At 57.1% G+C, this 24039-nt stretch overlaps 2 protein-coding genes across 5 annotated transcripts; one reads left to right on the top strand and one right to left on the bottom strand.

Annotated features, from left to right (window-relative positions):
• Nucleotides 1-1271: 1271 nt before the first annotated feature.
• HDAC3 (histone deacetylase 3) lies at nt 1272-10751 on the bottom strand. 3 transcript variants are annotated; one of them, XM_058848524.1, is made up of 16 exons: nt 10638-10751; nt 10277-10359; nt 8211-8353; nt 7125-7206; nt 6896-6952; nt 6746-6801; nt 5332-5465; nt 5006-5086; nt 4842-4915; nt 4645-4709; nt 3857-3946; nt 3690-3748; nt 3148-3227; nt 2693-2850; nt 2307-2417; nt 1272-2167 (listed from the first exon to the last, which is right to left on the bottom strand). In XM_058848524.1, the coding sequence occupies exons 1-15, from the start codon at nt 10690-10692 to the stop codon at nt 2348-2350; spliced, it is 1287 nt and encodes a 428-aa protein (XP_058704507.1). In that variant the 5' UTR covers nt 10693-10751; the 3' UTR covers nt 1272-2167; nt 2307-2347. The 3 variants fall into 3 exon arrangements, with proteins under 3 accessions (XP_058704507.1, XP_058704506.1, XP_058704508.1); XM_058848523.1 differs by having other exon boundaries at nt 1272-2417; XM_058848525.1 differs by lacking the exon at nt 10277-10359 and having other exon boundaries at nt 1272-2417; nt 10638-10728.
• An 886-nt stretch (nt 10752-11637) lies between these two features.
• On the top strand, nt 11638-23869 carry RELL2 (RELT like 2). 2 transcript variants are annotated; one of them, XM_058848630.1, is made up of 8 exons: nt 11638-13113; nt 16065-16278; nt 17944-18003; nt 18080-18152; nt 18433-18621; nt 20827-21490; nt 22993-23026; nt 23196-23868. In XM_058848630.1, exons 2-7 carry the CDS (start codon nt 16071-16073, stop codon nt 23023-23025), a joined length of 1227 nt encoding a protein of 408 aa, XP_058704613.1. In that variant the 5' UTR covers nt 11638-13113; nt 16065-16070; the 3' UTR covers nt 23026; nt 23196-23868. The 2 variants fall into 2 exon arrangements, with proteins under 2 accessions (XP_058704613.1, XP_058704615.1); XM_058848632.1 differs by lacking the exon at nt 11638-13113 and adding an exon at nt 15240-15396 and having other exon boundaries at nt 23196-23869.
• Nucleotides 23870-24039: the final 170 nt, after the last annotated feature.

Consider the following 24039-nt stretch of genomic DNA (forward strand, 5'->3'; position numbering starts at 1 on the left):
GGTAAAGCAGGGAGGAAAAAAAAAAAAAAGGCATTTTATGTGATTCTTTGTGATAAATTAAGGCAGAAGGTTTATTATTGCCCAGGTGAGAATCTCTAGGAGATTCTGTGGAGAAAGGGCAGTGCCAGCCTGGCCACGCTCCTGGTGCCAAGGTGTGGGAGCTCACACAGGGAAGTGAGAGGTGCAGCAGGAGCAAACCCTGCTCCTGTGCCCTGGTGCCAGCCAGGCCTGTGGCAGTGCCCCAGAGCCCCCAGAGCTGGCTGAGAACACAGCCAGGACTCTGTTTCCACCCCAAAACCCCACGCTGGGGCTGCAGTTCCTGCCCTGCAGCAGGGCCATGGAGCCTCCATAGAGTTCCAGCGATCCAAGTGCCACCTGGTGTCCGAGCACGGCTCTGCACAGGGACCCTCACGCACTGAAACTGAGAATTCAGCCTGTTCCAGGTGTAAATATCCCTCCATCGGGGATAATCCAGGGTTGGGGCAGCCACAGCTTCTCTGGGCAACCTGTGCCAGGGCCCCCCCACTCTCACAGGGAGGAATTTCTTCCCAATATCCATCTATCCCTGCCCTGTGGCAGTGGGAAGCTGTTCCCTGGGTCCTGGCACTCCCTGTTTTTGCGGTCTGGTACTTGGAGAAAGCCTCTCTGACCCTCATGGTTATGACATTATGATGCCTTTCCCAGCTCAGCTCTCCCTCCTCAGCTGGAAGGATCCTGATCCACCAAATCCTTCCTCACACAGGAGCTGTGTTAGACCTTTGATCATCCTTCACCCCCAGCCTGATTCCATCACAATTTATTTTAATTCTATCTAATTGTATCACAATTTATTTCTGGGCACCCACTGGGTGTAACCCTGACTTACCTGCTCCATGTTTTAGTGACAAGAACTACAAAACAGTCCCCAAAAGGCCTTTAGGACAGTGAGAGTGCAAAGTGCAGATGCTGTTACAGACACTGCAACTCACAAAAATCACAGCATTTAAAATAACTGAAGGAAAGATTTCCTGAATCATCTCTGCAGCTTCCTGAAAAGCTTTTGCTGGACTGAGAGGTGTAACAGGAGTGTCCACCCCACTTGGCCTCTTGAAAGGGAGTTCAGGGTGCTCCCCTCATGTGCAGTGATGCCAAAAACTCACCAACATTTACTCTGAGGAGAAGAATTCCCTCCATTCCTTCAGTGGATGTCACTGCCCTGCCAGGGACACGCTCGAGCCTTGGGAGAACAGGAGCCAACAAGGTGTGGGGATTAAAGAGACCAACAACAGGTCAGGTAAGAAAAATACTGCCTCTTCTTTAATGTTCAAAGACATCAGTAAACAAACAGAACCGTACAGACAGAGGCTGAACCCCCCCACCTCCCCAAACAGCACGTTCCAAACCATCCCAGGTACCAGGACTCGGGACAAGAAGCAGCAAAATCTGGGGTTGGAGGGATGGCCAAGAGAAATCTGCTGGGTGAGGGTAGGAACAGAGCACTTGGAGGAAGCAGCTTCCCTCACCCAGCAGCAGAGCAACACCTGCTGGGTACAGCCCAGGGAACTGTCTCCCCTCAGAGCCCACATCTCCTGCTGACACACAGGAGGGACCACGTGTGAATTGGGAAACGCAGCTGGGAGCTACAGGACACACTAAGCACTGACCTGGACAGCCAAACCTCTGTTCCACAGGGATTTAAGCCTCCCAAGGAATAAACACAACAGGGAGGCTGTGTCCAGCTCAGCAAAGTGCTGCAGAACTCGTTTTGTGGATGCAGATCTGGGTGTGGGGGGAAGGAATGAGCCTATGTTCTGCACACATCCTTCCACCCCACTCCATCGAGCTGCTCCCTGATCCAAGGACAGCCTGACCCTTACACCCCACAAGTGGCCTGGTCTTCTCCAATAATTCCTGGAGCTGTGGAGCATCAGCTGGTTGGAAGGGCCATCAGGAGCAGCTCTCAGTGCAGGCTGCAGAGGACAGTGGGGTGGTACCTGAGTGGAGGTCAGGGACAGCAGGGTGGATCCCGAGCTGCTGCAGAGGCAGAGATCGGAGGCACAGCTGCTCCAGCTCCCACCTGGCTGGCAGGAGCCTGCATGGCAATCATGGAGCGTGGCTCAGTCTCTGAGGGCAGTCACACAGCTGCCAGCCAGGACTCAGAATGGCTCCATTCCCACAGCGGTGACAGCTGGAACCGTGACACGGTGGCAAGTAAGGAACACACATCACCTCTGTGCCTCTCCAGGTGGCAGGAGCCTGCAGTGGGGCTGTCTCTGCTGCCACCACATGCAAACTAAGATGAAGAGAGGGCTAAAACTGGCTCCTACAGGGCCCAGTTATGTGCTCCAAGCATCCGTGTCCAGAGCCCTCAGATCTCCACATCGCTCTCTTTGTCATTGTCGTGGTCACCGTCGTAGAACTCGTTGGGAGCTTCAGGCCTGGGGGAAGAGAAATCCCTGTCAGTGAGGAGAGAGAGACTGGAACCCTTGGGGCCTGAGGGAATGTTGTATTAGGAGAACAAGGAAGCTCCTTGGGTAAAACCAGAGGCTTGGAAGTGATTCCCTGCCCATCAGAATGAGATGGGCTTTAAGGTCCCTCTTCCAACCCTAAATTCTGGGATTCTTGGACTTGTTCTAGGACTTGGATGGATTCCTGTGTGTCCCCTGCCAGGGACAGAAAGAGAAGCCCATTGTTCCAGACCAAGCTCTGGTACCTGTTGTAGTTTTCCTCGGAGCCCCTCTCCTCCGGATCGGGCTCATCCGTGCGGTCGTAGCTGAGCAGGTCCGAGGGGACGTCGTGGATCTGCACGCTGGGAGCGTGGTTCAGCATCTTCAGGTTCTCAAATATCGTCTGCCTGATCTGATCCAGGTACTACAGGGACAAAACACAGGCATTAGCACAGTGGGACATGTCACAGCTCTGTTACCTGCCTGTGCCACCTCTGTGGTGGCCAAGAGCAACAAATCTGTGCAAAGAAGCCACTTATCAGAGCAGAGGGGGTGGGACAGCAAATTCAATTCCTGACACTCAAGCACACAGGAAACACAGAGAGAACCCAGCTGTTGGTTTTTTTTGGGCTGAGCTCCAGCTGGTTTCACAGGACAGAGCATCAACCACAGGGTATTGGAAATTCCAAGCTGATACTGCAGCATGGCTGCAAGCACTCACCTGCCTGGAGTTCTGGTTCTCAATCCTGGTGCTGACATCAGGGTGAAGGGTGAAGTCTGGAGCGAAGTATTCAAAGTACTCTGAGATGGAAGGAGGCAGAGTTAGAGCACAGAGGGCCAGGAGCTGTGCAGAGAGCAGAGCTCACCCTCCCTGCCTGGGAGAGGGCAGAGCTTAAAAAGCAAGTGATATTCAACTCTGAGTGCAAGGGATGAGACAAAACAACAGGGCAATCAATGGGAAATGGTGCAAACCAAATCACACGGGACACACAGGGCTGTGTCTGCCCAGCAAAGTGGGTGGTGGGAGATCACATCATGGTTTGGGCTGGAAATAACTTTAAATCTCATTCCAGCCCCCTGCCATGGGCAGGGACACCTTCCACTAGACCAAACCCTATCCAAGCTGGCCTTGGACACTTCCAGACATGCTAAGGCCATCTCCAAGGTCAGGAAGTGCTGACACTTTGGCCCTGGTCAGTGCAGAGCAGAACATCCCAAGCATTCCAGCTGAGCTAATGAGGAAAAAAGGCAACTCCAACTCACCGCTGTATGGGAGCTCGTCACTAATCGGTTCATCCACGAGCAAGGATGTTTCATAAGTCCTGAAAATGTGGAAAAAGAGGAGCTCAGTTCATTGAGAGGGACATGGGAAATGCAAGGATAAACCCCACAGAACTGTCCATGCCCCTCAGCAGGCAGGAAGGACTCACCAGCACCGTGCCACGTTCCGGACTGTGTAACCTCCTCCTCCCAGCACCAGCAAGGGGATGTTGAAGCTCTTCACGTACTCCACACATTCCCTACAAACCCCAAACGGGAAAATGCCAGAGCTGGAAACTGCAGCACAGGTTCATGTGTCAGGAATGCCCCCCTGAACTCCCAACACCACCATGGCTGGTGTGATACACCTGGAGCTTCCACCCAGGAATCACCATCACAGAGATTGGCTTGGAAATGACCTTCAGGTTCATCCCATCCCACCCCTGCCATGGCAGGGACACCTCCCACCATCCCAGGCTGCTCCAAGCCCTGTCCAGCCTGGCCTTGGGCACTGCCAGGGATCCAGGGGCAGCCCCAGCTGCTCTGGGCACCCTGTGCCAGGGCCTGCCCACCCTGCCAGGGAACAATTCCTGCCCAATATCCCATCCAACTCTGCCATTCCCTGGGTCCCGTCCCTCCATCCCTTGCCCAAAGTCCCTCTCCAGCTCTCCCGGAGCCTCTTTAGGCTCTGAGGTCCTTCTAGAACATTCTCTTGTCCAGGTGAACATCCCCAGCTCTCCCAGCCTGGCTCCAGTTCTCGGATTATCTCCATGGCCTCCTCTTCCTTCACCACCCCCCTGCAGCACCTTGTACAAAGCCTCATTCTCAGCCTCTCTCCAGTCACACAAATGTTAAAAAAACCCCAAAAGTGCTGGCAGGCCAAAGGAAATGCTCCAACCTCACAGCAGAGACTCCTCAGAGCCCTTCAGGTGGCTTTTTACAGCCGTGCTGTACTTACCCATGGCCTCTTATACTGAGATTAAAACATCCCAGCCGGTCACAACCCAGGGAATCAGCACCACACTGGGGAACAGAAAAACAAGGGAGTTTCGGCATTGCTCTCCAGACGCACACCAGGGCACAGAAGGTGACACAGGTTTAGCCCTGTGAGCCCTCTGAAGGTGTGGATGTGTGCACAGAGATTTCCTTCCTTACCTGCAGGACTATGCAGGTGGGCTGATAGTAATCTACCACCTGGTTAATGACTGGCTGGAAGAGGTGCTTATAACCTTTGGGAAGAGAGGTGGATTTGTCATGGCTCTGGAGCAGAAGGACCAGGAAACCCCTGGGGCCAAGGGGAAAGGGTAGGGAACACCTACTTTGGTCATCGATGCCGTCTCGGAGGGGCACATTGAGACAATAGTAACGGCCACTCTCTGCACCAACCTCGTACATGTCACCTGCAAAACAGGACAGTACAACAGCCCTGAGACTTCAGAGCTCTGCAAAGGCCACATCTGAGCTGGCCTGAGTCCTTCCACCTAATCAGGACCCCTTTCTTACAAGCAGCTACAGCTCTAATCCTCTCTAACCACCTTCTCCCACCATTTCCCCCTGCAGCTCAATTTTGTGATTTATTTTTTTTACTCCAGCAGAGCTTCCAAGGGATTCTGAAGCAGGTTCCCACTAGAAACTGGACACCTACCTGTGCCAGGAAAGAAATAGTTGCCATATTTGTGAAATGACACTGTCATGACACGATCTGTCAGGTAGAAAGCCTCCTGCACCCCGTCCCCGTGGTGGATATCGATGTCGATGTACAGCACACGGGGGTGATACCTGGGGAATACATCAAAGTTTGGATTCCAGGCATTTGCACACCCTCAAACATCTTCCTCTGATGTGCCTGGAAAGTGGTATTTAAAACATTTTCTTCTGAGGGGGTTGGAAATGGATATTAGAACAAAAAGGTTTTTAGGTGGGGCTAAAAATGTCTTGGAAAAGAACTTGTTTAAGCAGCTGGGTGTTCAAAAGTTGCAGCTTCTTGTTTCCAACGTGCTCATAAGTTAATCTTTAAGAGCTCCAGTGATTTTAATCATATCAGGAAATGAAAGGCAAGCTGGCATGGAGGAGGTGGGAACTGGAGCACTGTGTCCCAGCTGGTGAGCACCAAAAAATTCCAGGCTGGGCTACATTTACTGGAGAAGCAGCCAGAGACACAGAGACAGAAGCAAATTCAAAAAGCAGCCACCTGCTGCAGAAATGGATCCTGGAAACAGGCAACAAAAGAATAGGGCATAAAGAATATCCCATGAGGGGTAACTGGGCTGTATTTGAGGCCTCTGCTGGATGGGATTCGGAAATGGGAGTGCAGGGATAGCCAGGGAAATCCTGGGGTTCCAAATAGGGCAGGGAAGGGGGAACAAGAAATCCCAGTACATCCCATAAATCTGACTCTGAGAGCAAGTGAACTTGCCAGCAGCCACGTAACTATTGTTTGATCAAATCCAAATCCTCTTTAATTCTGTGACAACTTGTCTGAGGCTCAGTGACAAGGAGGACACTTTGAAGTACCAAAAAAAAAAAAAATCTCAGATCAATTCAAGAAACTAAAGGTATTTCTGTAACTTTTCCTCTCATTTTGAATTTATTTGAATTTATTTTTATTTATTTTTATTTATTTTTATTTTTATTTATTTATTTGAATTTATTTGAAATGACAAAATACCCTGACTATTTTCTATGGAGGCCACCACGTGCAGCCCAAGTCTTGCTCTTAAGGTGCTCAAACAACTCCAGAAATATTTGAGTCATTTTTGTGTCTCCAGTGAACTAGAACTTGCATTTACCTACAAAAGGTTCACTGTGGCAAAAAGGCTCAGGAGCCCCTGAAATGGGACTGAAGAGCTCTTTTGTATCCCTCGAGCTCCCTGCAACAAAACTGGAGTCAGATGTTCCAATGCTCAAACCCTTTCTGGTATCTTAAAGATAAGGCCAGGACAAAAATGAAGTTTTTGAGCTTCCTGGATTCCAGAAAGGTAAATGAGGCAGAGAAACAGAGGAAAAAAAGCAGAGGGAAATCACAAAGCAGCAGCCAGCAGAGTTCAGCCCGTCCTTACTTGAGCAGCTCCAGGATGCCGATCACGATGTCATTGACGTAACAAAAGCCCGAAGCCTGGAAGAGAGAGAAACCCCAACATCTTTAGAATGAGATCAACACAGAGCCCAGGCCCCAAAGACAAGAGGAACCCACAGATCTGCCCCATTACCTCAAACTTTTTGGCATGATGGAGGCCCCCTGCCCAGTTTATGGCAATGTCACAGATCTAAGAGAGGAAAAAGAAGTGAGTTTAAAGTGACAAAATGGTGACAACAACCCTGTACCCTCCTTCCCACTTCCACATGCCCATCCCACGGGTCCATAACACCCTCCTGGCTTTTGCTCCTCCTCCAAAGCTCCAGCTGGGTTCCACAAGACCAGCACCTCAGCCCCCTTACCTTGTTGTTCAGCTGTGTTGCTCCCTGCAGGGAGGCCCCAGTGTAACGAGAGCAAAATTCAAAGAGGCCTGGAAACACTGGGCTGAAAAAGAAACCACATTCAAACCCAGAAGATCTCATTCCTCCCCTGTCTCCAGAGCAAAGCCAAACTGCCCAGAGGTGACACCTGGGTGAGAATAAAGCTCAGCTGTCTGTGAAAGAGTTAATTTGGGATCAGGATCACTCTGACCCTGCTGTAACTGAGCCCCAGCAGGGGAGCGAGCTACCTGGAAACACAGTGGGACACACAGGGAATCTGATAATGATTCCCAAAGCTTCCAAAACAGCCTTGAAAATGTTTCACTGCACCCAAACCCTGTCAGAGTCTCCTGCCCACAGTTGGGATGTGAGACACTGCCTCAGGAAAGGGGGGCAGACTGTGATAGCTCCCAATCCCAGGGTGATCTGGGTTGGAAGGGAACTTAAAGCTCATCCTGTTCCACTCCCTGACACCTTCAGGTGGAAGGGACACCTTCCACCATCCCAGGCTGCTCCAGGCCCCGTCCAGCCTGGCCTTGGGCACTGCCAGGGATCCAGGGGCAGCCACAGCTGCTCTGGGCACCCTGTGCCAGGGCCTGCCCACCCTGCCAGGGAACAATTCCTGCCCAATATCCCACCCAGCTCTGCCATTCCCTGGGTCTTGTCCCTCCATCCCTTGTCCCCAGTCCCTCTCCAGCTCTCCTGGAGCTCCCTCAGGTACTGGAAGGCCACAATGAGGTTACCCCAAAGCTTCTCCAGGCTGAACAATCCCAGCTCTCCCAGCAGAGCTGCTCCATCCCTCTGATCATCCTGGTGCTTCCTCTGGATTTGCTCCACCAGGATGATGCTCTTTGTCCTCCAGAGCTGAATGCAGCACCCAAATTCTTACCAAAGACAGCTGCCACATTCCAGAAGAACTGGAAGCTCTCCCAGAACAGGCAGAGTCTGCAACCGAACACCCCCAAATCTAGACCCCAAAAAAGGAGCACTGTGACATCTGCAGAGAAGGGAGGAATGGCACATTCCAGAAGAGCTGCTGGGACAGGAGCAGCTCCTGAGGGCACTCACCAGTCATCGCCCACGTTGAAGGCGTTGAGGCTCTTGGTGAAGCCCTGCATGTTGTTGGGGCTCACCCTCTGCAGGAAGTCAATGTAATCCTCGGAGTGGAAGCGGCACATGTCGTGCTGGGATGCCTGGTAGGGCTTGAACACCTTCCAGAGACAAAAGCAGGAGTTATTTCCCATCCAAACTCCATTTCCTCGGGCTGGAAGAAATCTCGAGGTAACTGACAAGTGGTTTGCACGAGGTACATAAAAAAATGTTCAAACACTGGTATTTGTGTTCATTTAAATTCAACAGCTGCTCCACGAAACCTGCTCTCCTCTCATAAATCCATCTCCTGCCTCTCATGACTGCAACTCTTGCCATAAAATGTCTTCCTACCCCATGGCACATTCCCCTGATTGGGCAGCAAAATAAACCACAGCTTTTCCTTCACTGGGAGGATCATTCCTTCCTCAGTCACCAATTTCCCACAAGGCCCGGATCTAGGGGTGGTTCTGGTGCCTTTGTAAGATTTACTGGCAGGTTCCAAATTATGTGGGGGAAGCCTCCCAGAGAGATGGAGGAGTTGCATTAGTTTTGTTTCCTTTGGAAAGGCAAATGGGGGGGAATGGTCAGGGAGGTGCATGGACTCCAGTCCAGGATCTCGTGGCAACACAGGTTTGCCAGTTTGGCACTTAGGGCACACACCTCAGCAGAGGGGAAGTTCAAAATTAACACCACTGGGAGAGGAAATCCAACTGATAAGAGATCTTTTCTGTGATTCCCAATTTCTCTAACTTAAAGCAACCACTCTACAGAAAAAGGGGAATGTGAACAGCTGGTCTCCAAAGGGAAACGCCTCAGGAGTTCCTGTCCTCATGTTCTTGTTTTCTGGGCTGAGCAGGAAACCTTGTTCAGTTTCAGAGCTACAATAAACCAAAACAAGTCCATCTCCTCCTCTCCTGGCGTTTTCCAGGTGGATTTGTGGAATTTGGTGTTTCTCAGAGGCTGCTGCCTCTGACAGCTCAATCAGGGGATGAGGAAACTCCCCGGAGCAGCTGCTGAGGGGGAAGGCAGGAGCTATTCCCAGGGATCCCCCAGGAATCCTGATGGTTCATTAAACCAAACCAGACCAAAACCGATGGCAAAGAGAGAAGAAATGGCTCTCACTGGACAGCCAGAGGCTCACAAAGAAGGGATGTGGGAATCAAACAGAAAAGGAGGGAAAAACCCAACTGAAATCTTCAGGCAGCTGCTGGCAGAACAAACCTGGCTGCTTCCACCCTTCCCAGCAATCCCACCCACGTTCCTGAGCTGGGAAAGGTGGGAAGAGACAAACCCAGCCCAACAGGATCACAGCCTTCTGTTTTAAGGAGGCAGAAACAATGAAATCACAATGCAAGAACAGGAGGAGTGATCACAGTCCCGACTGCTCCAATCCCTGGTTTTATTTGCTCCTAACTTGGCCAGTCCCTGACTGCTCGGGGATGAAGATGTCCCTGAGGTTTTCAGCTTCCCAGTGGCATCTTGTGGAAAATATAACCCCCCAAAAAAGGAATTTCAAGATTAAAAATGCAGAGCTCTGCCCACTGCCTCCTTCAGGCAGGGATTTGCCATTTACAAGGGTTAGGTCAGAACGTGTTTTCTGGTTGTTCCTGCCAGGAAAAGCCCAACTCCAGGGATGTAACTTGTGGAAATCCACAGAGTGACGGTAAAAATCTGGAAGCAGAACTCTGCAAAGATTCCCCACAGTCCCCCCAAGTGCTGCATTTCCACACAGCCACTGCACTGGATGTGCTTTGATTCGGGGATTCTATTAATTAAAGAAATTTTTCTCATGTTAAACACCTAAAATTCTTTCCATAATTTGCATCTCTACAGCTGCCTGACCGCAGCAGCTCCCTGAATCCTCTACAACCGCACCAAGAGCCCAGGACTGAGCTCCACCACCATTCCCTGGCACCCAGCACCGCGGCCGCTCAGCCCGGCCCCGAGGGGCTCAGCTTTGGAACCCGCCACACCCCCCGAGCTCTCTGCGGCCTCCCCCGGTCCCCAACCGCCCGCCCGGCTCGGGGACACGCGTGGCTTACGATCATTTTCTTGTAGAGGCCGTAGTGCAGCACCAGGCTGTGCGTGAGCGCCAGGCGGTGCGGCTTCATGGGGTGCCCCGCGCCTGGAACGGAACCGCGCGGGGTTAACGGGGCTGGGCGGCACAACGGCCGCGCCCGCCGCGCTCCGCAGCAGCTCCGAGCGCCGCCGGGGACAGCAGGAGGAGGAGGAGGAGCGGGAACGGGGAGGAAGAAGGGAACGGGGTGAGAGGTAGGGACGGGATGAGGGGGAGCGCGGGTCGGGCCACACCCCGGCCTTCACCACCGCCGGCCCCAGCCCCATGGCGGCCGCTCGGCCGCCCAGCCCCGGTGCTGCCGCGGCCCCGCCCGGCCCCGCTCGTACCGTAGTGGAAGTTCCCCACGTCTGGGTCGTAGAAATAGGCCACGGTCTTCGCCATGGCGGACAGGCCGCGCTCCCGCTTACGTCATCACACCGCGACACCCGCCCGGGGCTGGGGGCGCGGCCACACGAGGGGGCGTGGCCCCAGAGACCATGACTCCGCATGGGGGCGTGGCTTCAACTGGGGGCGTGGCCTCAGTCCCGGTGTCCCCTCCCAGTTCATCCGGGCTGGTCCCAGTCGCCACCAGCGGCTCACGGCTGCGCTCGGGCTCGCCCAGCTGCTCCCTGGTGCCCACACAGCGGCCCTCCATCATCCCAGCTGCCCCCCGTGACCCGCAGTCACGCCGAGCTGTGCCGCAGCCTCAGCTGCCTGCCCTGTACCTGCCCCGGGTGCCGGCTGGACTCTCTCCCATAACCCTGTGTCCTCTCCCCAGTCATCCTCAGCTCCCCCAGTTACCCCTCACTGCCCCTCACCTACTCCCAGTTACCCGCAGCTGCTCCCAGTTACACCCAGCAGATCCCAGTTACCTGCAGCTGCTCCCAGTTACACCCAGCAGATCCCAGTTTTCCACTGGATTCTCTTCTGCAGGCCTGCAGCTGCCTCCCAGTCATTCCCAGTTACTTCCAGATGCCTGCTGGATTTTCTCACACAGTTCTACACCTGCTCCCTCACCTGCCAGCAGTCACTCCTCCCTCCTCCTCACCTACTCCCAGCTGCTCCAGTTACTCCCAGCGAGCCCAGCTGGCCACTGGGTTCTCTTTTCCAGGCCCCCAGTTGGCCCCCAGTTACTCCCACTTGTCTCCCAGTCACTCCCAGCCCCCAGCCACAGGGCACAGGGGATGGGGCAGTGAGGTTTCCGTGGGACACACACACCTTGATGGCATTCATTCCGTTCTGGGAGAGCCAGCTCTAATCCCTGAGGGATGGGGACCTGCCACCACCAGCTGTCACCTGTCCAGGTCCCACCCTGAGAGGGTGCAGGTCCTCCAGACCTTTGCAAAGGCCAGGCAGGAGGAGGACAAAAGCTGCCTGGAAAATTGCCAGGTGTTAAGAGGAGGCAGCAGAATGGGGGAAAACCTGGAGCTGACAAGAGATGGAAACAGGACCGTGTTGTGAGCAGAGCTGGCTGGGAATGGCAGCAAAAACCCTCTCCCTGTGGGCTGGAGAGAAGGAAGGATGAACAGAGCAGGAAGCCTTGCCCAAAGGCTGGGAAAACCAAGCCAAAATCAATGCTTGGTGCTGCCAGTCTCCCGCAGACGGGAGTTTGGGATGAAGGAAGCTGTGCTGGAGACAGGCTGCTCAAGCCAGCGGGGTCTCAGGGAGGGGCAGGACCCCCAGGAACTGCCTGAGGATGGGCACCAGGGCAGATGGGCACCGGGATGTTCCCTGGCAGTGGATGCCAGGCTGGGATTTCCAGGAGATGGAAACCCTTTGGAAGCAGCAAGAGGAGCTTCCCGTCGGTATGGGATGGGGGGAATGGCAGGGAATTCTGGCTGCAGGTGGAAGAGACAACGTGTCAAAGTGTGATTAAATCATGGGGTTATTAAATGTTATTTCTGGCTGTCTCTGTCCCCCCTGAGGGGATGCTGCCCCATCCACACCGCTCCTTGTGTGGGTTTCCCTTCAGGATCCCAGCTCCAGCCTGGAGCAAGGATTATAGGATGATTCAGGGGACAGGACATTTCATCCCAATCCCCTGCCAGGGGCAGGGACACTTCCAGAGGAGACCCAGCACCCTCTCTCCATCACCCTGCAGGGCACAGCTGTGGCTGAGGACACTCAGAGAGGTCACCTGGCACCGAGCCCAGCACCCACTGTGGGAGATAAGTGGGATTGACACGTGCTCAACACCACGGCTCTACCAGGAACCCACGAAGCACTGACGTCTCGGGGTGGGTGACGATTGTCCTGTCCCTTCTCCACCAGCTGCTGCCAGCAGATAACGCCTGGCTGGGGACATGGAGCCACCCAGACAGCACATCCCAGTGCCTGGCTGGGGGAACGGGGTGAGCAGAGGAGAAACACGTCCCTGCTTCCAGCTGGGATCGCTTTGCTGGCTGAGCTGTCTTTCTGGAAGCCGGTTGCTGCTCCGGGCATCTTCACGGGTGTTGGAGCAGAGCAAGGGAAGCATCGCAGAGGGATATTTTTAGATGCTCTTTGTGCTCAGAGAGCAAAACCAGGCTGTGGTTTAACGGCCATTAGCTGCTGGGCATGTTTGAAGAGCTGAAGTAGGGCTGAGGATTCAGGGACACGTTTGACACGATGGGATGGAGCAGCTTTGCAGACAGGACGGCAATTTTTGGGCTGAGCATTGAAGTGAAGATCCCAAGAGGAGCCTGGATCTGGGCAGCCCAGCCCGTTTAGCTGCCACGCGGGGCCAGGCTGGCTGATCCCCCAAAAGGACGTGTTCACGTTGTTTGTGGGGTGACATTTGCTCCAGTGGCTGCGGAAGAGGTGCGGGAAAAGAGCAGACAAGAGGTAACGTGGAATTTATGGACTCCTTTCCCAAAGGCACCTTCCCTCAATTCCTGTTCTTTTTCTTCCACCCTGTTAATATCCCACACCACACCAGCCTTCTCCACAGGGGAAATTGTCCCTGCCTGTGTCAGGGAGTGGGGCTGGATGATCCTTTAGGACCTCCTTCCAACCCAAGCCATTCCATGAGTCTGTGATCCCTAACTCCTCTCTTCTCCCCACGTGCACTGTTGCATCACCTCTGGTTATGAGCCCTCCCTTTGAGGGTGGCAGAGCCATTTCTGCAGCTTTTCTCCTGCCCACCCAGGAGCTCTGAGCTCTCACTTGCTCATGGTGGAACCTTGGTGAGCCACTCAGGTACCCCCTGCCACTGCAGGGGAGGGTGCAAAATGTGCTCCGGCAGCACCCACCGTGTGCAATCCTTGGTGTGGATTCACAGCTCAAATGCTGGCTGCTTTTGGGGCAAAGAGGAGCCAGGGTGTTGTTTCTGGGTCACCTGCGAGGTGCTGTGTGGGACTATTAAATGCTAACGGGGTCCTGCAGCGGGACAAGGACTGAGCCCCTGGAGGGACACTGAGGCTGAGCAGGATGGAGACTGGGAGCAGGCGATGCCTGATTGGGGGAATTAGGAAGAGAAACATGATCAACTGGGATAATCCATCTGCAGAGTCAAGAGGGAAAAGTTTGACAGCAACAGAACACCCTCCTCATCCTGGTTCACCCCACAAAGGCCAGGATTTGTCCTCAGGCATGGCCAGGCTGCTGTGCCACCCTGTGTCCACAGCTTGTGGAAATGCCTCGACACCAGAGGCTGTGGGAAAATGGGAATCTCCCCTCAAAGTGGGGAGTCCTGATCATCCTGGCATGGCTGGAGTCGGGAAGGGGTGGGATGCTGGAAGGGGGTGGGGAGCTGGAAGGGGGTAGGGTGCAGCAATGCGCTGGGTGGGCGGGAACACCCAGGAGGAGAAAGAGTGATTTATTGTGCAGGACAGCGTGCGTGGGCACGAGGATAATGGGAATACGCTCACCATGACTGCGTCCCCTCAGGGCCCTGCAGAAACCCAGACCTGCCAGTTCCCCCTCTGCACAGAAACAAGGGCAAGGAGCAAACTGCCTTTGAGGTTTGCTTTGTGAGGTCTTCCTCAGCACCGTGATGTAGCGGCTTGTTGGCTCAGGGGTTTGGAAACCTCGCCTCTCCCATAGCCCAGCAATCCATGGCAGGAGGAAAAGTCTCATTCTTGCCACAGATATTCTATCCCAGGGCCTGTCTCGCTGTCAGGACAGGGGACAGATGGGTGTCACCTATGGTGACCTCCTGAAGTCACACTGATGGAGGAGGCTCCTGAGAGCTGACTTGGTCAAGCTGTGCAGAGGGGCAGGAGCTCTCAGCAAGGCACGGCCGAGAGCCTGGAGGAGTCCCAGGTTGTGTCACAGACCGTGGTGGGATAATTCCCAGGGAGGAATGTGCACATGGATCGGTGCTCGGCTCGGTGGAGATGGGCTGGGAGGGATTTCAAGGGTTTTGCTCCTCAGGGTTTGGGTGGAGAACTGGCAGGTGGCTGAAGGGTGGAGAGGAGCAGGTCTGATTTCCAGTAGCAAAGGAGTGGCGAGTGAAGCCTCCCAGGGTGAGGATAATGTGGTGGAGATGGAGAAGGAGGATGTGGGACCACCACAGCTTGAGATTTCAAGTGGTTTAGCCACTCCTTTTTTAGGAAGGAGGGAGACACAGGAGTCTCCCGGGGCTCTTTTCCCACCATCGCCTGGTGCTAGGATCCCAGGGTGGGTGTCTGCACCCCTCTCCCCACCGCACACACGCTGATGTGTGATCAGTCCTGATCTCACTGAGCCCCACTTCCACCCTTCTCCCTCCCATCGCCAGGGCTCAGTGCCCTAAAAATCAAGGAAAGGAGGGTGCCAGGGGAGCTCGGGGCTGGCACGCGTGCGGGTGAGGTTATTCACCCCGGGGCGGGCGGCAGCTTCCCTGAGCAGCGCTCCTGCGTGTCCTGCTGCAGCCTCCGGCATCTCCCCGAACTCCTCTCCGCACCTTCCTCCGCCGAAACCGCTCCGGAGAGATTTTTTTTTTCTGGGATCGGGACAGGCGGGTGCTCTTGTGGCAGGGAGAGAGCGGCAGGCAGACGCAGCTGGCTCCTTCCCGGGGAAGGCAGGCAGGGAGCCGGGACCCGGAGGATGCTCGCCGCGGTCCCCAGCCGCGGGGATGCGGGGTTGCTAGGAGGCAGGTGAAGGTGAAGGTGAAGAGGAGAGCGCTGCGGAGGACCGCAGGCCCAGGTACCGCCGCAGCGGGGCCGGGGGACAGGCGGGGGGGACCTTCTCCGTGCCGGGAAGCGGAGCCGGCGAGCGGGAATGCGGGCGCTGAGCCCTTGGCAGGGAAGAAGGGAGCCGGGAGCGCACAGAGGAGCCGGGGCGGAGGGAGCCGGCTCGGTTCTGCGGGAGGACGATGCGGGAGCAGCCGGCGGCTCGGCCCTCCGCCAGCCCGGCTGCCGCGGCTCCCTGCCCGTGCCGCTGCCGGCGGAGGGCCTCGGCCGCGAGTACCGAGGGCTGCGGGAGGATGCTCGGCCATCCCCCGGCAAGGGCGAGGCGGGGGATGCCGCCCGCCGCAGAGCCCCGGGCAGGCCGGGGCAGCGGTGCCCTTGGGGAGCCGCCTGCGAGGGACGGGGGAGCGGCGCAGCCCGGGGCCGGCGGGCCTGCGGGGACGCTGCCGCCAGCGCTGCCCTTGGGATGCCTCTCGGCGGGGGCGTGCGGGGCAGCAGTGTCCTTGGGAGACCGCCAGGAGCCACCTCTCCCTTCTCCGTGCGGCCCCGCAGCGCGGCGGAGCTTGCGGGGCGAGCCGAGCCCTGCGCAGCCACCCCCGGCCGGGAGCTGCCCCTTGCCCCGCAGCAGGACGGGCAGGATGGGCACAGGGCGGGGGCTCTGACCTGCCTTCCCCCTCCTCACAGATCCGCATGTCAGACCACAAGGACCCCAGCGATGGGGATCCAGATCCCCAGCACGGCATTACTGTGGTCTTCCTCCTTGTCCTTGTCTTCTTCATCATGGGGCTGGTGGGGTTCCTGATCTGCCACGTCCTGAAGAAGAAGGGTTATCGGTGCCGGACTTTCCGGGATGAGCTTGACCCAGATGACAAAGAAGGGGTGGAGGAGCTCGAGGATGGTGAGTGCTGGGGCGATGGGGGCTCGGTGGGGGCTCGGCCTTTTGCCTGGAGCGGGCTGGTGCTCCTCATACACCCTTCTGGGGTGTGGGGTGGGGCTGGCAGGGTTACCTGTCACGTGTGGCTGGGTTGGGGCGCTGAGAGCAGCAGGGTGTTCCCTGGGGATCGGGAGTGTGAGGGCCAGGATCCCTGTGATCCACGAGCTGCCAATGGCTGCAGGTGACAGGGAGGTGGGAACCAGTGCCTGGCCCTTCCCAAAGGAACATTATCACCAAAAGGTAATTCTGATGAACATCCAGGACTTGCTGAATTCCCAGTATCTCAGTCATCATCCCTATTCCCTCAAGGAAAACCTCTCCCAGCTGGAGCACAAGTTGTCCCTCTGCCCCTCTGGGATTAGGATGTCTGGCAGGGAGCCAGCTGGTGTTTGCTACTGGTCATGCCTTCTTCTAGCCCCCGCTGTCTTCACACAAACCAGAGAAACAGGGGTGTTGCTAGAAGGGGAAGGGACCTGTAGGGAATTTTTTCCATGGCTTCAGGCCACCGCAAGTCGCTCTGGGGTGGTTGGATTGGGAAGTCAGTGCCGCATCGAGCGTGGGTGCCTGGCCCAAGCGAGCTCTGTCATCTGGCGCTTTCCTGAGTCTCTGCTGAAGTGGGGAACACACGCTCCTCCGGCTGCTTCCCAGGCTGGGAACAGCCACATGGTGCTACAGAACTCCCCCAGCTCCCGTGTGCCATTGGCAGTGCTGGGGAGGATCAGCACCTCCTGCTGCCGCTGCCTGTGCTCGGGAGGGAAACGCGGCTCCTGCAGCTCACCCACGGCTGCAGCCGGAGCTTCCAGGATGTCCATGGATGTGCTCCTCTGGCTTTAGAGTCTTGGCTGTGACATGGAGACAGTGTCTGAACCTTCCAGGATGGGCTTTGCCCACAGCCAGGCCACACCACCCCACCAGAGCCGGGGGAAACATCTCTGTGGGCTTCCAAGATGATGGAAGCAGCCCTTGAGCCTTTGAGGCAGCTGCCAGCCAGACCACAGCTCCAACCTGCTCACAGGAACATGTCACACTGCTGATCCATCCATCATCCATCCATCCATCCATCCATCCATCCATCCATCCTGCCTCCAACACTGGCTGGAAGCAGGTTGAGGTGAACATTGTGGATGAATTCCACAGCAGAGCAGGCACCAGCCAAGGTTCCTCAGAACAATCTTTTAAGCTTTCAATGGTGCGCAGCTCTGGGGCTCTCTGTATCATTGTGTGTTCCCCATTTCTGTGTTTAGCAGGTCCCTGTGGGTTTATTTGGGTTTATTTTCTGTGGACATGTCCTGTTCACCCTTGGAGCCTTGAGCATGTGCAGCATCCTGCAGCTCCGGGGCTGGACAAGGACCCTCCTCTTTCGACTTTTTGGGACCTGCTTCCCGCTCATTTCACCGGATGCTCCCCTGTTGGGAAGGAGCGACACAACGCCCTCTCCCAGCACACGCAGCTGCTGGCTCAGCCACTTCTTTTCCAGGAGGAGTGATCTGGTATTCCCCAGTGGCTTCCCAGTGTGACAGGGGACACAAGGCTTCTCCAACATCTCTGCTGATGCAGCTGCTCCAGGGAAGGGATGAGTGAGCGGAGTCCCTGAATGCCAGCCCTCAGTGCCGTGTTGTCTCTTTGCAGATGAGGACAAGAACGATGACACCGTGGAGAAGATCGTGAGATGCATCATCCAAAACGAAGGTGAGCACTTCCATGGGCTGGCCCAGAGCTCTGCTGACCACTTTGGCTGACGTATTCCTGTTTTCCCTCTCTTCAGCAAATGTGGAGGCCCTCAAGGAGATGTTGGGGGAAAATGAAGGGGACGTACCAGTGCCGGTGCCAGTGCCCAGGTGAGGGAAGCTCACAGAAACTTGTGGCTGGGAGGGAGGGAGGGACAAGCAGCCCCTTTCCAGCTGCTTCAAAACATCTTCCCAATGGAGAGTCCTGCTCTCCTGAGGGTTTTGAGGAGTGTTTCACCCCACTGTCAAGTGGCACAGCTCTTCCTCATTCCTGTCCCCAGCAGAGGTCTCCCCCCAGAGCTGCTGCTCCCAGGCCTTGCTGCAGTGGGGCTGCACCAGGGCTGGGGTGTCTCCCCAAGGTGACACGACCTGTCATGTCCTTCTGTTGCAGCCTGTGTCCCCACAGTAGCAGCCAGGACGGGGGCCCACCACATCACCACACGGTGCACCTGGGCTCCACGCAGGCCCCCTGCATCCACTGCAGCAGGAGGAAGAGGCACCCGCTGCAGCGCCAGGGCCGGTCCAAGGAGGGCAAAAGCAGGATGCATCCTGGAGAGACCACCGTCTTCTCAGTGGGCAGGTACCCAAATGAGCTTTGCCAGACATTTCCCTGCTGGAATGAGCACCGTGAGCTCTCCTCAGTCCTCCTGCTCCTTTCCCACTTGCCCAGAGTTCCGCACTGAGATGCCCCAGCAGCAGCAGCTCTGCAGCTGGAGCTCCTGAGGACCCAGGTGGTTCCTGCACCTGGAAATGCCTGTGGTACGTGGCAGGCTGTGATGCACTGGTGGCTTCCCTCCTTCTCCGGGAAGGTGACTCAAGCTGGGTTTTCCTGCTGAGTCAGTGCTGGGCACAGCCCCAGCTCCGTGTCCTTTCGGAGCCCGCTGTCCCAGCCCGGTGCAGGCAGGGCCCTTGCTGCCCAACTGGGGGCTCCAGGGACCTCGTTAAGGGGGGCAGAGGGGACAGCATGTCCCAGGTGCGAGCCACCACCTATTCAGAAGGAAAGAGTGGCTGTGCTGGTCCAAGTCGCTGCCTCCAACGATGTCTGTAATTAGATGACACAGCAGCAATGTAAGAACACGGGAGTGTTCCTGATACTTCCCACAAATGCTTTCCAGTCCCCACCTGGTTTCACCTCAAGGGACTTCCTGAGCTTCCTGTGGTCTCTGTGTAGTCACTAACCTGTGGATCAGTCTGTAGGCTCACCCAGGCTGCCCCATTCCCCAGCAGAAAGGGTTAGGAAAGTCTCCCTGGGCTTGGCTCCCTCCGGCTGTGGTGACTGGGGCAGGGTGACAAAGCGACTGCTGGTCCCTGGATGGCCACCATGGTGAGACACAAAGCTCTGTCATGCTCAAATTGTGCACAGGGTCTTCATTCAGGACCTGAGCCTTGACCAAACTTCAGGTCATGGTCCAGAGAGACAGTCCTTTCATGGGAATGCTAAGCCAGAGTGGGCATGGAATTGTGGAATGGTTTGGGTTGGAAAGGACCTCGAAGTTCATCCCATTCCACCCCTGCCATGGCAGAGACACCTCCCACCACCCCAGGCTGCTCCAAGCCCTGTCCAGCCTGGCCTTGGGCACTGCCAGGGATCCAGGGGCAGCCCCAGATGCTCTGGGCACCCTGTGCCAGGGCCGGACCACCCTCCCAGCCAGGAATTTCTTCCCGATATCCCATCTGTCCCTGCCCTCTGGCAGTGGGAAGCCATTCCCTGTGTCCTATCACGTGGATTATTCCACCACCACGGGCAGGACCCTCAGCAGGGAGGTGAGCTGGGGCTTTCTGAAGAGCTGGAGAAGCAGTGAGACCTGCTGGACCTCTCCAGGCCGAATTGCAGCTCGGATCACATCTTGTGGACACTGCCAGCTCCTGCCTCCCTCCGTCCCGTAGCTGTCCTTGGAGGTGGTGCCCAGCTCTGCACAGTTCCGTACTCACCGCTAATTCATTCCCTGGCTGGTGCCCAGCTCCATCCACTCCTCTGTGTCCTTTGTCCGTGCTCTTCCCAGACTCACTCACCTTGGAGTGCTGGACAAGATGGTCTCCTTTCCCAAAGGCACCTTCCCTCAGTTCCTGTTCATTTTCTCTTCCACCCTGTTAATATCCCACACCACACCAGCCTTCTCCACAGGGGAAATTGTCCCTGCCTGTGTCAGGGAGTGGGGCTGGATGATCCTTTAGGACCTCCTTCCAACCCAAGCCATTCCATGAGTCTGTGATCCCTAACTCCTCTCTTCTCCCCACGTGCACTGTTGCATCACCTCTGGTTATGAGCCCTCCCTTTGAGGGTGGCAGAGCCATTTCTGCAGCTTTTCTCCTGCCCACCCAGGAGCTCTGAGCTCTCACCTGCTCATGGTGGAACCTTGGTGAGTCACTCAGGTACCCCCTGCCACTGCAGGGGAGGGTGCAAAATGTGCTCTGGCAGATTTTAGCCAAACAACTCCTTCAGCCTTTGATCCCTGTATCCAAATCACTGCCAAAACCCCGTCCCTGCCCTCACTCAGGGCACGCTGTCATCCAGGTTGTCTCGGAGCATTTCCAGGAGCTGTGATCCATCTTGCTGCTGGGAGGGCAAGATCTGGATTGAGCTTTCCATCCTTCTCTTTCTGTTTGTTTTGCTCAAAATGAAGGGAAAAATGACTTCGGGGGGCACGGCTTGTGTGGGTGTGAACAGGTTGGAAAGGTTGGAGATCACTGCAAAGAGCGATCCAGAGCTGGAGGTACAGGCAAGCTGGGAATCCAGCCATGAGGACAGCATGGAAAAGACTGCTCTGTCCTGCCCTCATTGCAGGTTCCGTGTCACACACATCGGGAAGAGACCGCCGGTCCAGGAGCAGCACGACGGCGCGCTGCCCGCCGGCAGCCGGCAGCCGAGCACGGAGGAGCTGGAGCGCAGCAGCGAGAGGCTGCAGTGGGAACGGGCTCTCAACGGGACTGTCCCCACGGGTGGCCTGCAGAACGGAGCCATCCAGACGGGCACCCAGAGCACGGGCAGAAGCGCGGAGCAAAGCCTGTCCGCCAGCCCAGCCGCGAACACACCAGCCAGCTCCGGCACCCGTGACAGCCGGCGGGCGGACGTGGGCTCTGGCCCGCTGGGCTCCGGCCCTCTGGGCTCCAGCCCACTGGGGTCTGGCCCGCTGGGGTCCGGCAGAGCCGGGTCCAGCCTGGTGGGGCCCGGCCCAGCGGGGTCCCTGAAGGATGCTGGTTCTGCTCCCGGGAGCTCGAGCCGCCAGCGGAGGCTCATGAGCATGCCGGCGCTGGGAGTGTCGAGTCCCAACATCCCAGGAGAGCTGGCAAGGGAAGGAGCCGGCATCTGCCTGGAGGAGATCGGACTGGCGTCGGCAGATGAAGTGTCGGATATTCACGGGAGCCTGAGCCTGCAGGAACAGGCCGATGAGTTGGGGAGAGATGACAGCAGCAGGAGACAGTCAGGAGGGGAGGACGGGAAGCAGCAGGTATGTTCCTCCTCTTCCGTGTGGTCCCCTGGACTGGAGGGGGATTGCTTTTTTCCCACCCATTTTCTGATGTCTGAGGCAGTGGAGTGACTGTGACGGGTCCCACCCTGCTTCAGGGGCAGTGGGAGGTGCTGCAGACCTGCTGCTGGCTCCCCTTGGCAAGGGACTCCTTTCCCTTTGTGCTTGAGCTCTTTGGGGACATCCATTGGGATTTTGACCTGGGAGAGCTCCAGTGCTGCACGTGGTGTCCCCAGAATCGTGGCCTCAATGGGGTCCAGTGTGGCCAGTAAGGAACAGGCAGGGGCAGATTTCTCCAGGAGCATTTCTTACCTTGGAGGCCAGGAAATGGTGAAGCCAAGTGCTCATTTCTTGGCTGTTTTTCCCTGCTCCTGAGGAGCTGTGCTCAGAGAGAAGGAAAGCTCACCCTGCCTGGAACTCCCAGCACCCTGGTGTACCCCAATATCCCACCCAACCACCTTGCTGGAGGGGTTAGAAAGCTCCAGGGGATTTTCTCCCTGGAATTGCCTCTGTGCTGTTACCAGTGAGCAAATGAAGCTGGTGTGGTGGTTCAGACAGCCAGCATTTCACTCACAGGCTCACACACTCATTCATGGCTCGGCAGCCAGAAAAAGGTGATTTTTGTGGAAGGGGGCTGGGAAACACCCCCTGTTGTAATGTCAGCAGCTCCAGGAGCCGGCTTTAACTTGCCTTACAAAACCAGCACCAGGGCACATGTTGGCAAAGCCCTTGGAAGAAGAAGGAAGCCAAATGCCTGGGTAAAATTCCTGGCATACTTCAAAGCCATGGAGATCCCCTGGGGCTGGTTCTGCAGGAGCTGCACGGGCTGGGCACGGCCCAAGCACATGCCAGCAGCCCTTGGCAGGGGTTGGGATGGGGCAGGCCTAGGAAAAGTGGCTGGCTGGATGCTGGGTAAGGACAAAGCAGGATCCCACTGTTTCCCTCTTTGCTTTCTGGTGACCAGGCTGGAAGGTTTGAGCTGTCTCGTGGAGAAGGGCAGCCCGTGGCAAGATAGAAAAAAAGGGCTGCAGCCCTTCCCCAGAGACCTGGGGAGGTGGTGACAGGTCCCAGTGAACCTTGGGTGATCCCTCTGATCCCTGGGGAAGCATCCAGGCACACGGTGATGTCTGTCCCCTCAGCGGTGCCTGGATGCCACACGTGGTGCTGGCGTGCTCCAGGACATGGGGTCCCCGGGAGAATGGTGATGACACCTCCCTGGGATATTTGTCACCAAGCCCTGGTGCCACTTGAACCCTCCCCATCCCCTCAGTCACAGTCAGAGCCAGCACGAGGGCTGTTGGCTGCTGCTCACCACATCCTGCAGGTGATGGGGAAGGGCAGAGATGGTGCCTGGGCTGTCACCACTCCTGCAGGCTCAGTGGGGTTCTGCCCACCGGCCCTTGGGTCACTGCTGTGGCGGGGGGGACCCCTGGGCCAGCACCCCGCTCCCACGGGAGCGCTGACATCCCTCCTCCATCCCACAGGAGCCCAGTGCCGAGGAGCAGGACCGCGTGTGACGTGAGTGCTTGTCCCCTGCCCTGGGACAATGGCTGGAGGGGGGTGGGAGGGCACTGTCCCTGCCCCTGGTGGGTCTCAGCTTGGTGCTGGACATGGAGAGAATATCTCCATTTCTCCAGGCGGTGCCATGGCTGTGGGGACAAGCCCTATCGTGCCTCTCTCCCCTCAGCTCCTCTCCGCTCCCGGCTGGAGCGTGGACGGGAGGCGTGCAGCTCCTGGACCCCGCGGGGCTGGGGGCTCTGCCGTGGGGCAGCCACGGGGCAGCCGGCCCCGGGTGGGCATCTACGCGCTTGGCATGGCCGGAGCGACGCGCCGGCGTCACCGACAACCGCGCTCGGCGCCAGCCTTCATCCCATTGGCAATAGGTACCCGAGTCCCTCCGCAGCCTCCCCGGAGACCCCCTCCGAGGGACCCTCGGGCCTGGCAGGGGCAGGACAGCACCCCGAGCCCGCTGCCCCCGCGGCCCCCCAGCTCCGGGGGAAGGATCAGAGGGGGCCGCGGCGAGGGGCAGGGATGGAGGCGGCGGCTTGAGCCCCCCCCGGGGCGGTGGGGAGCACCCACCCACCCCAGCCACCCGGCACATTGACCACAGAGCACAGCTCCCTGCCCCCGGGCACGCAGAGCGGGCACAGGCACAAACCCTGCACTAGCAGGTCCCTGGGAGATGCTGGCGGAGAGAGGAGCTTCCAGCCCCATCCCGGCACAGGAGGGGCCGGAGCCCAGCCCTGGGGGCACGATGGCCCCTGGCCAGGCCAGCGGGCAGCCCCGGGGCCCGCGCCAGCTTCGGTGTGTAATGCCCTGTACATAGATGAGCTACAACCATTAAAGCTGCTGAACCCCTCGCCAGGGCCAGTGGGATTTATTGGGAACAGCCTCCCCACGCCCACTCGTGCCTGTGGGGAGGTGCTGCGGGGGTCCAGAGATGAGCCCCTCCACCCCCAGGAACCAGGGCTGTGCTGGGAGTGCACAGGAGATGCCAGGCAGGAAGGGCAGAGGCAAGAGGGGGGTGAGAT

Source organism: Poecile atricapillus, chromosome 13 (genome assembly GCF_030490865.1).
Source record: "Poecile atricapillus isolate bPoeAtr1 chromosome 13, bPoeAtr1.hap1, whole genome shotgun sequence".
Taxonomy (NCBI): domain Eukaryota; kingdom Metazoa; phylum Chordata; class Aves; order Passeriformes; family Paridae; genus Poecile; species Poecile atricapillus.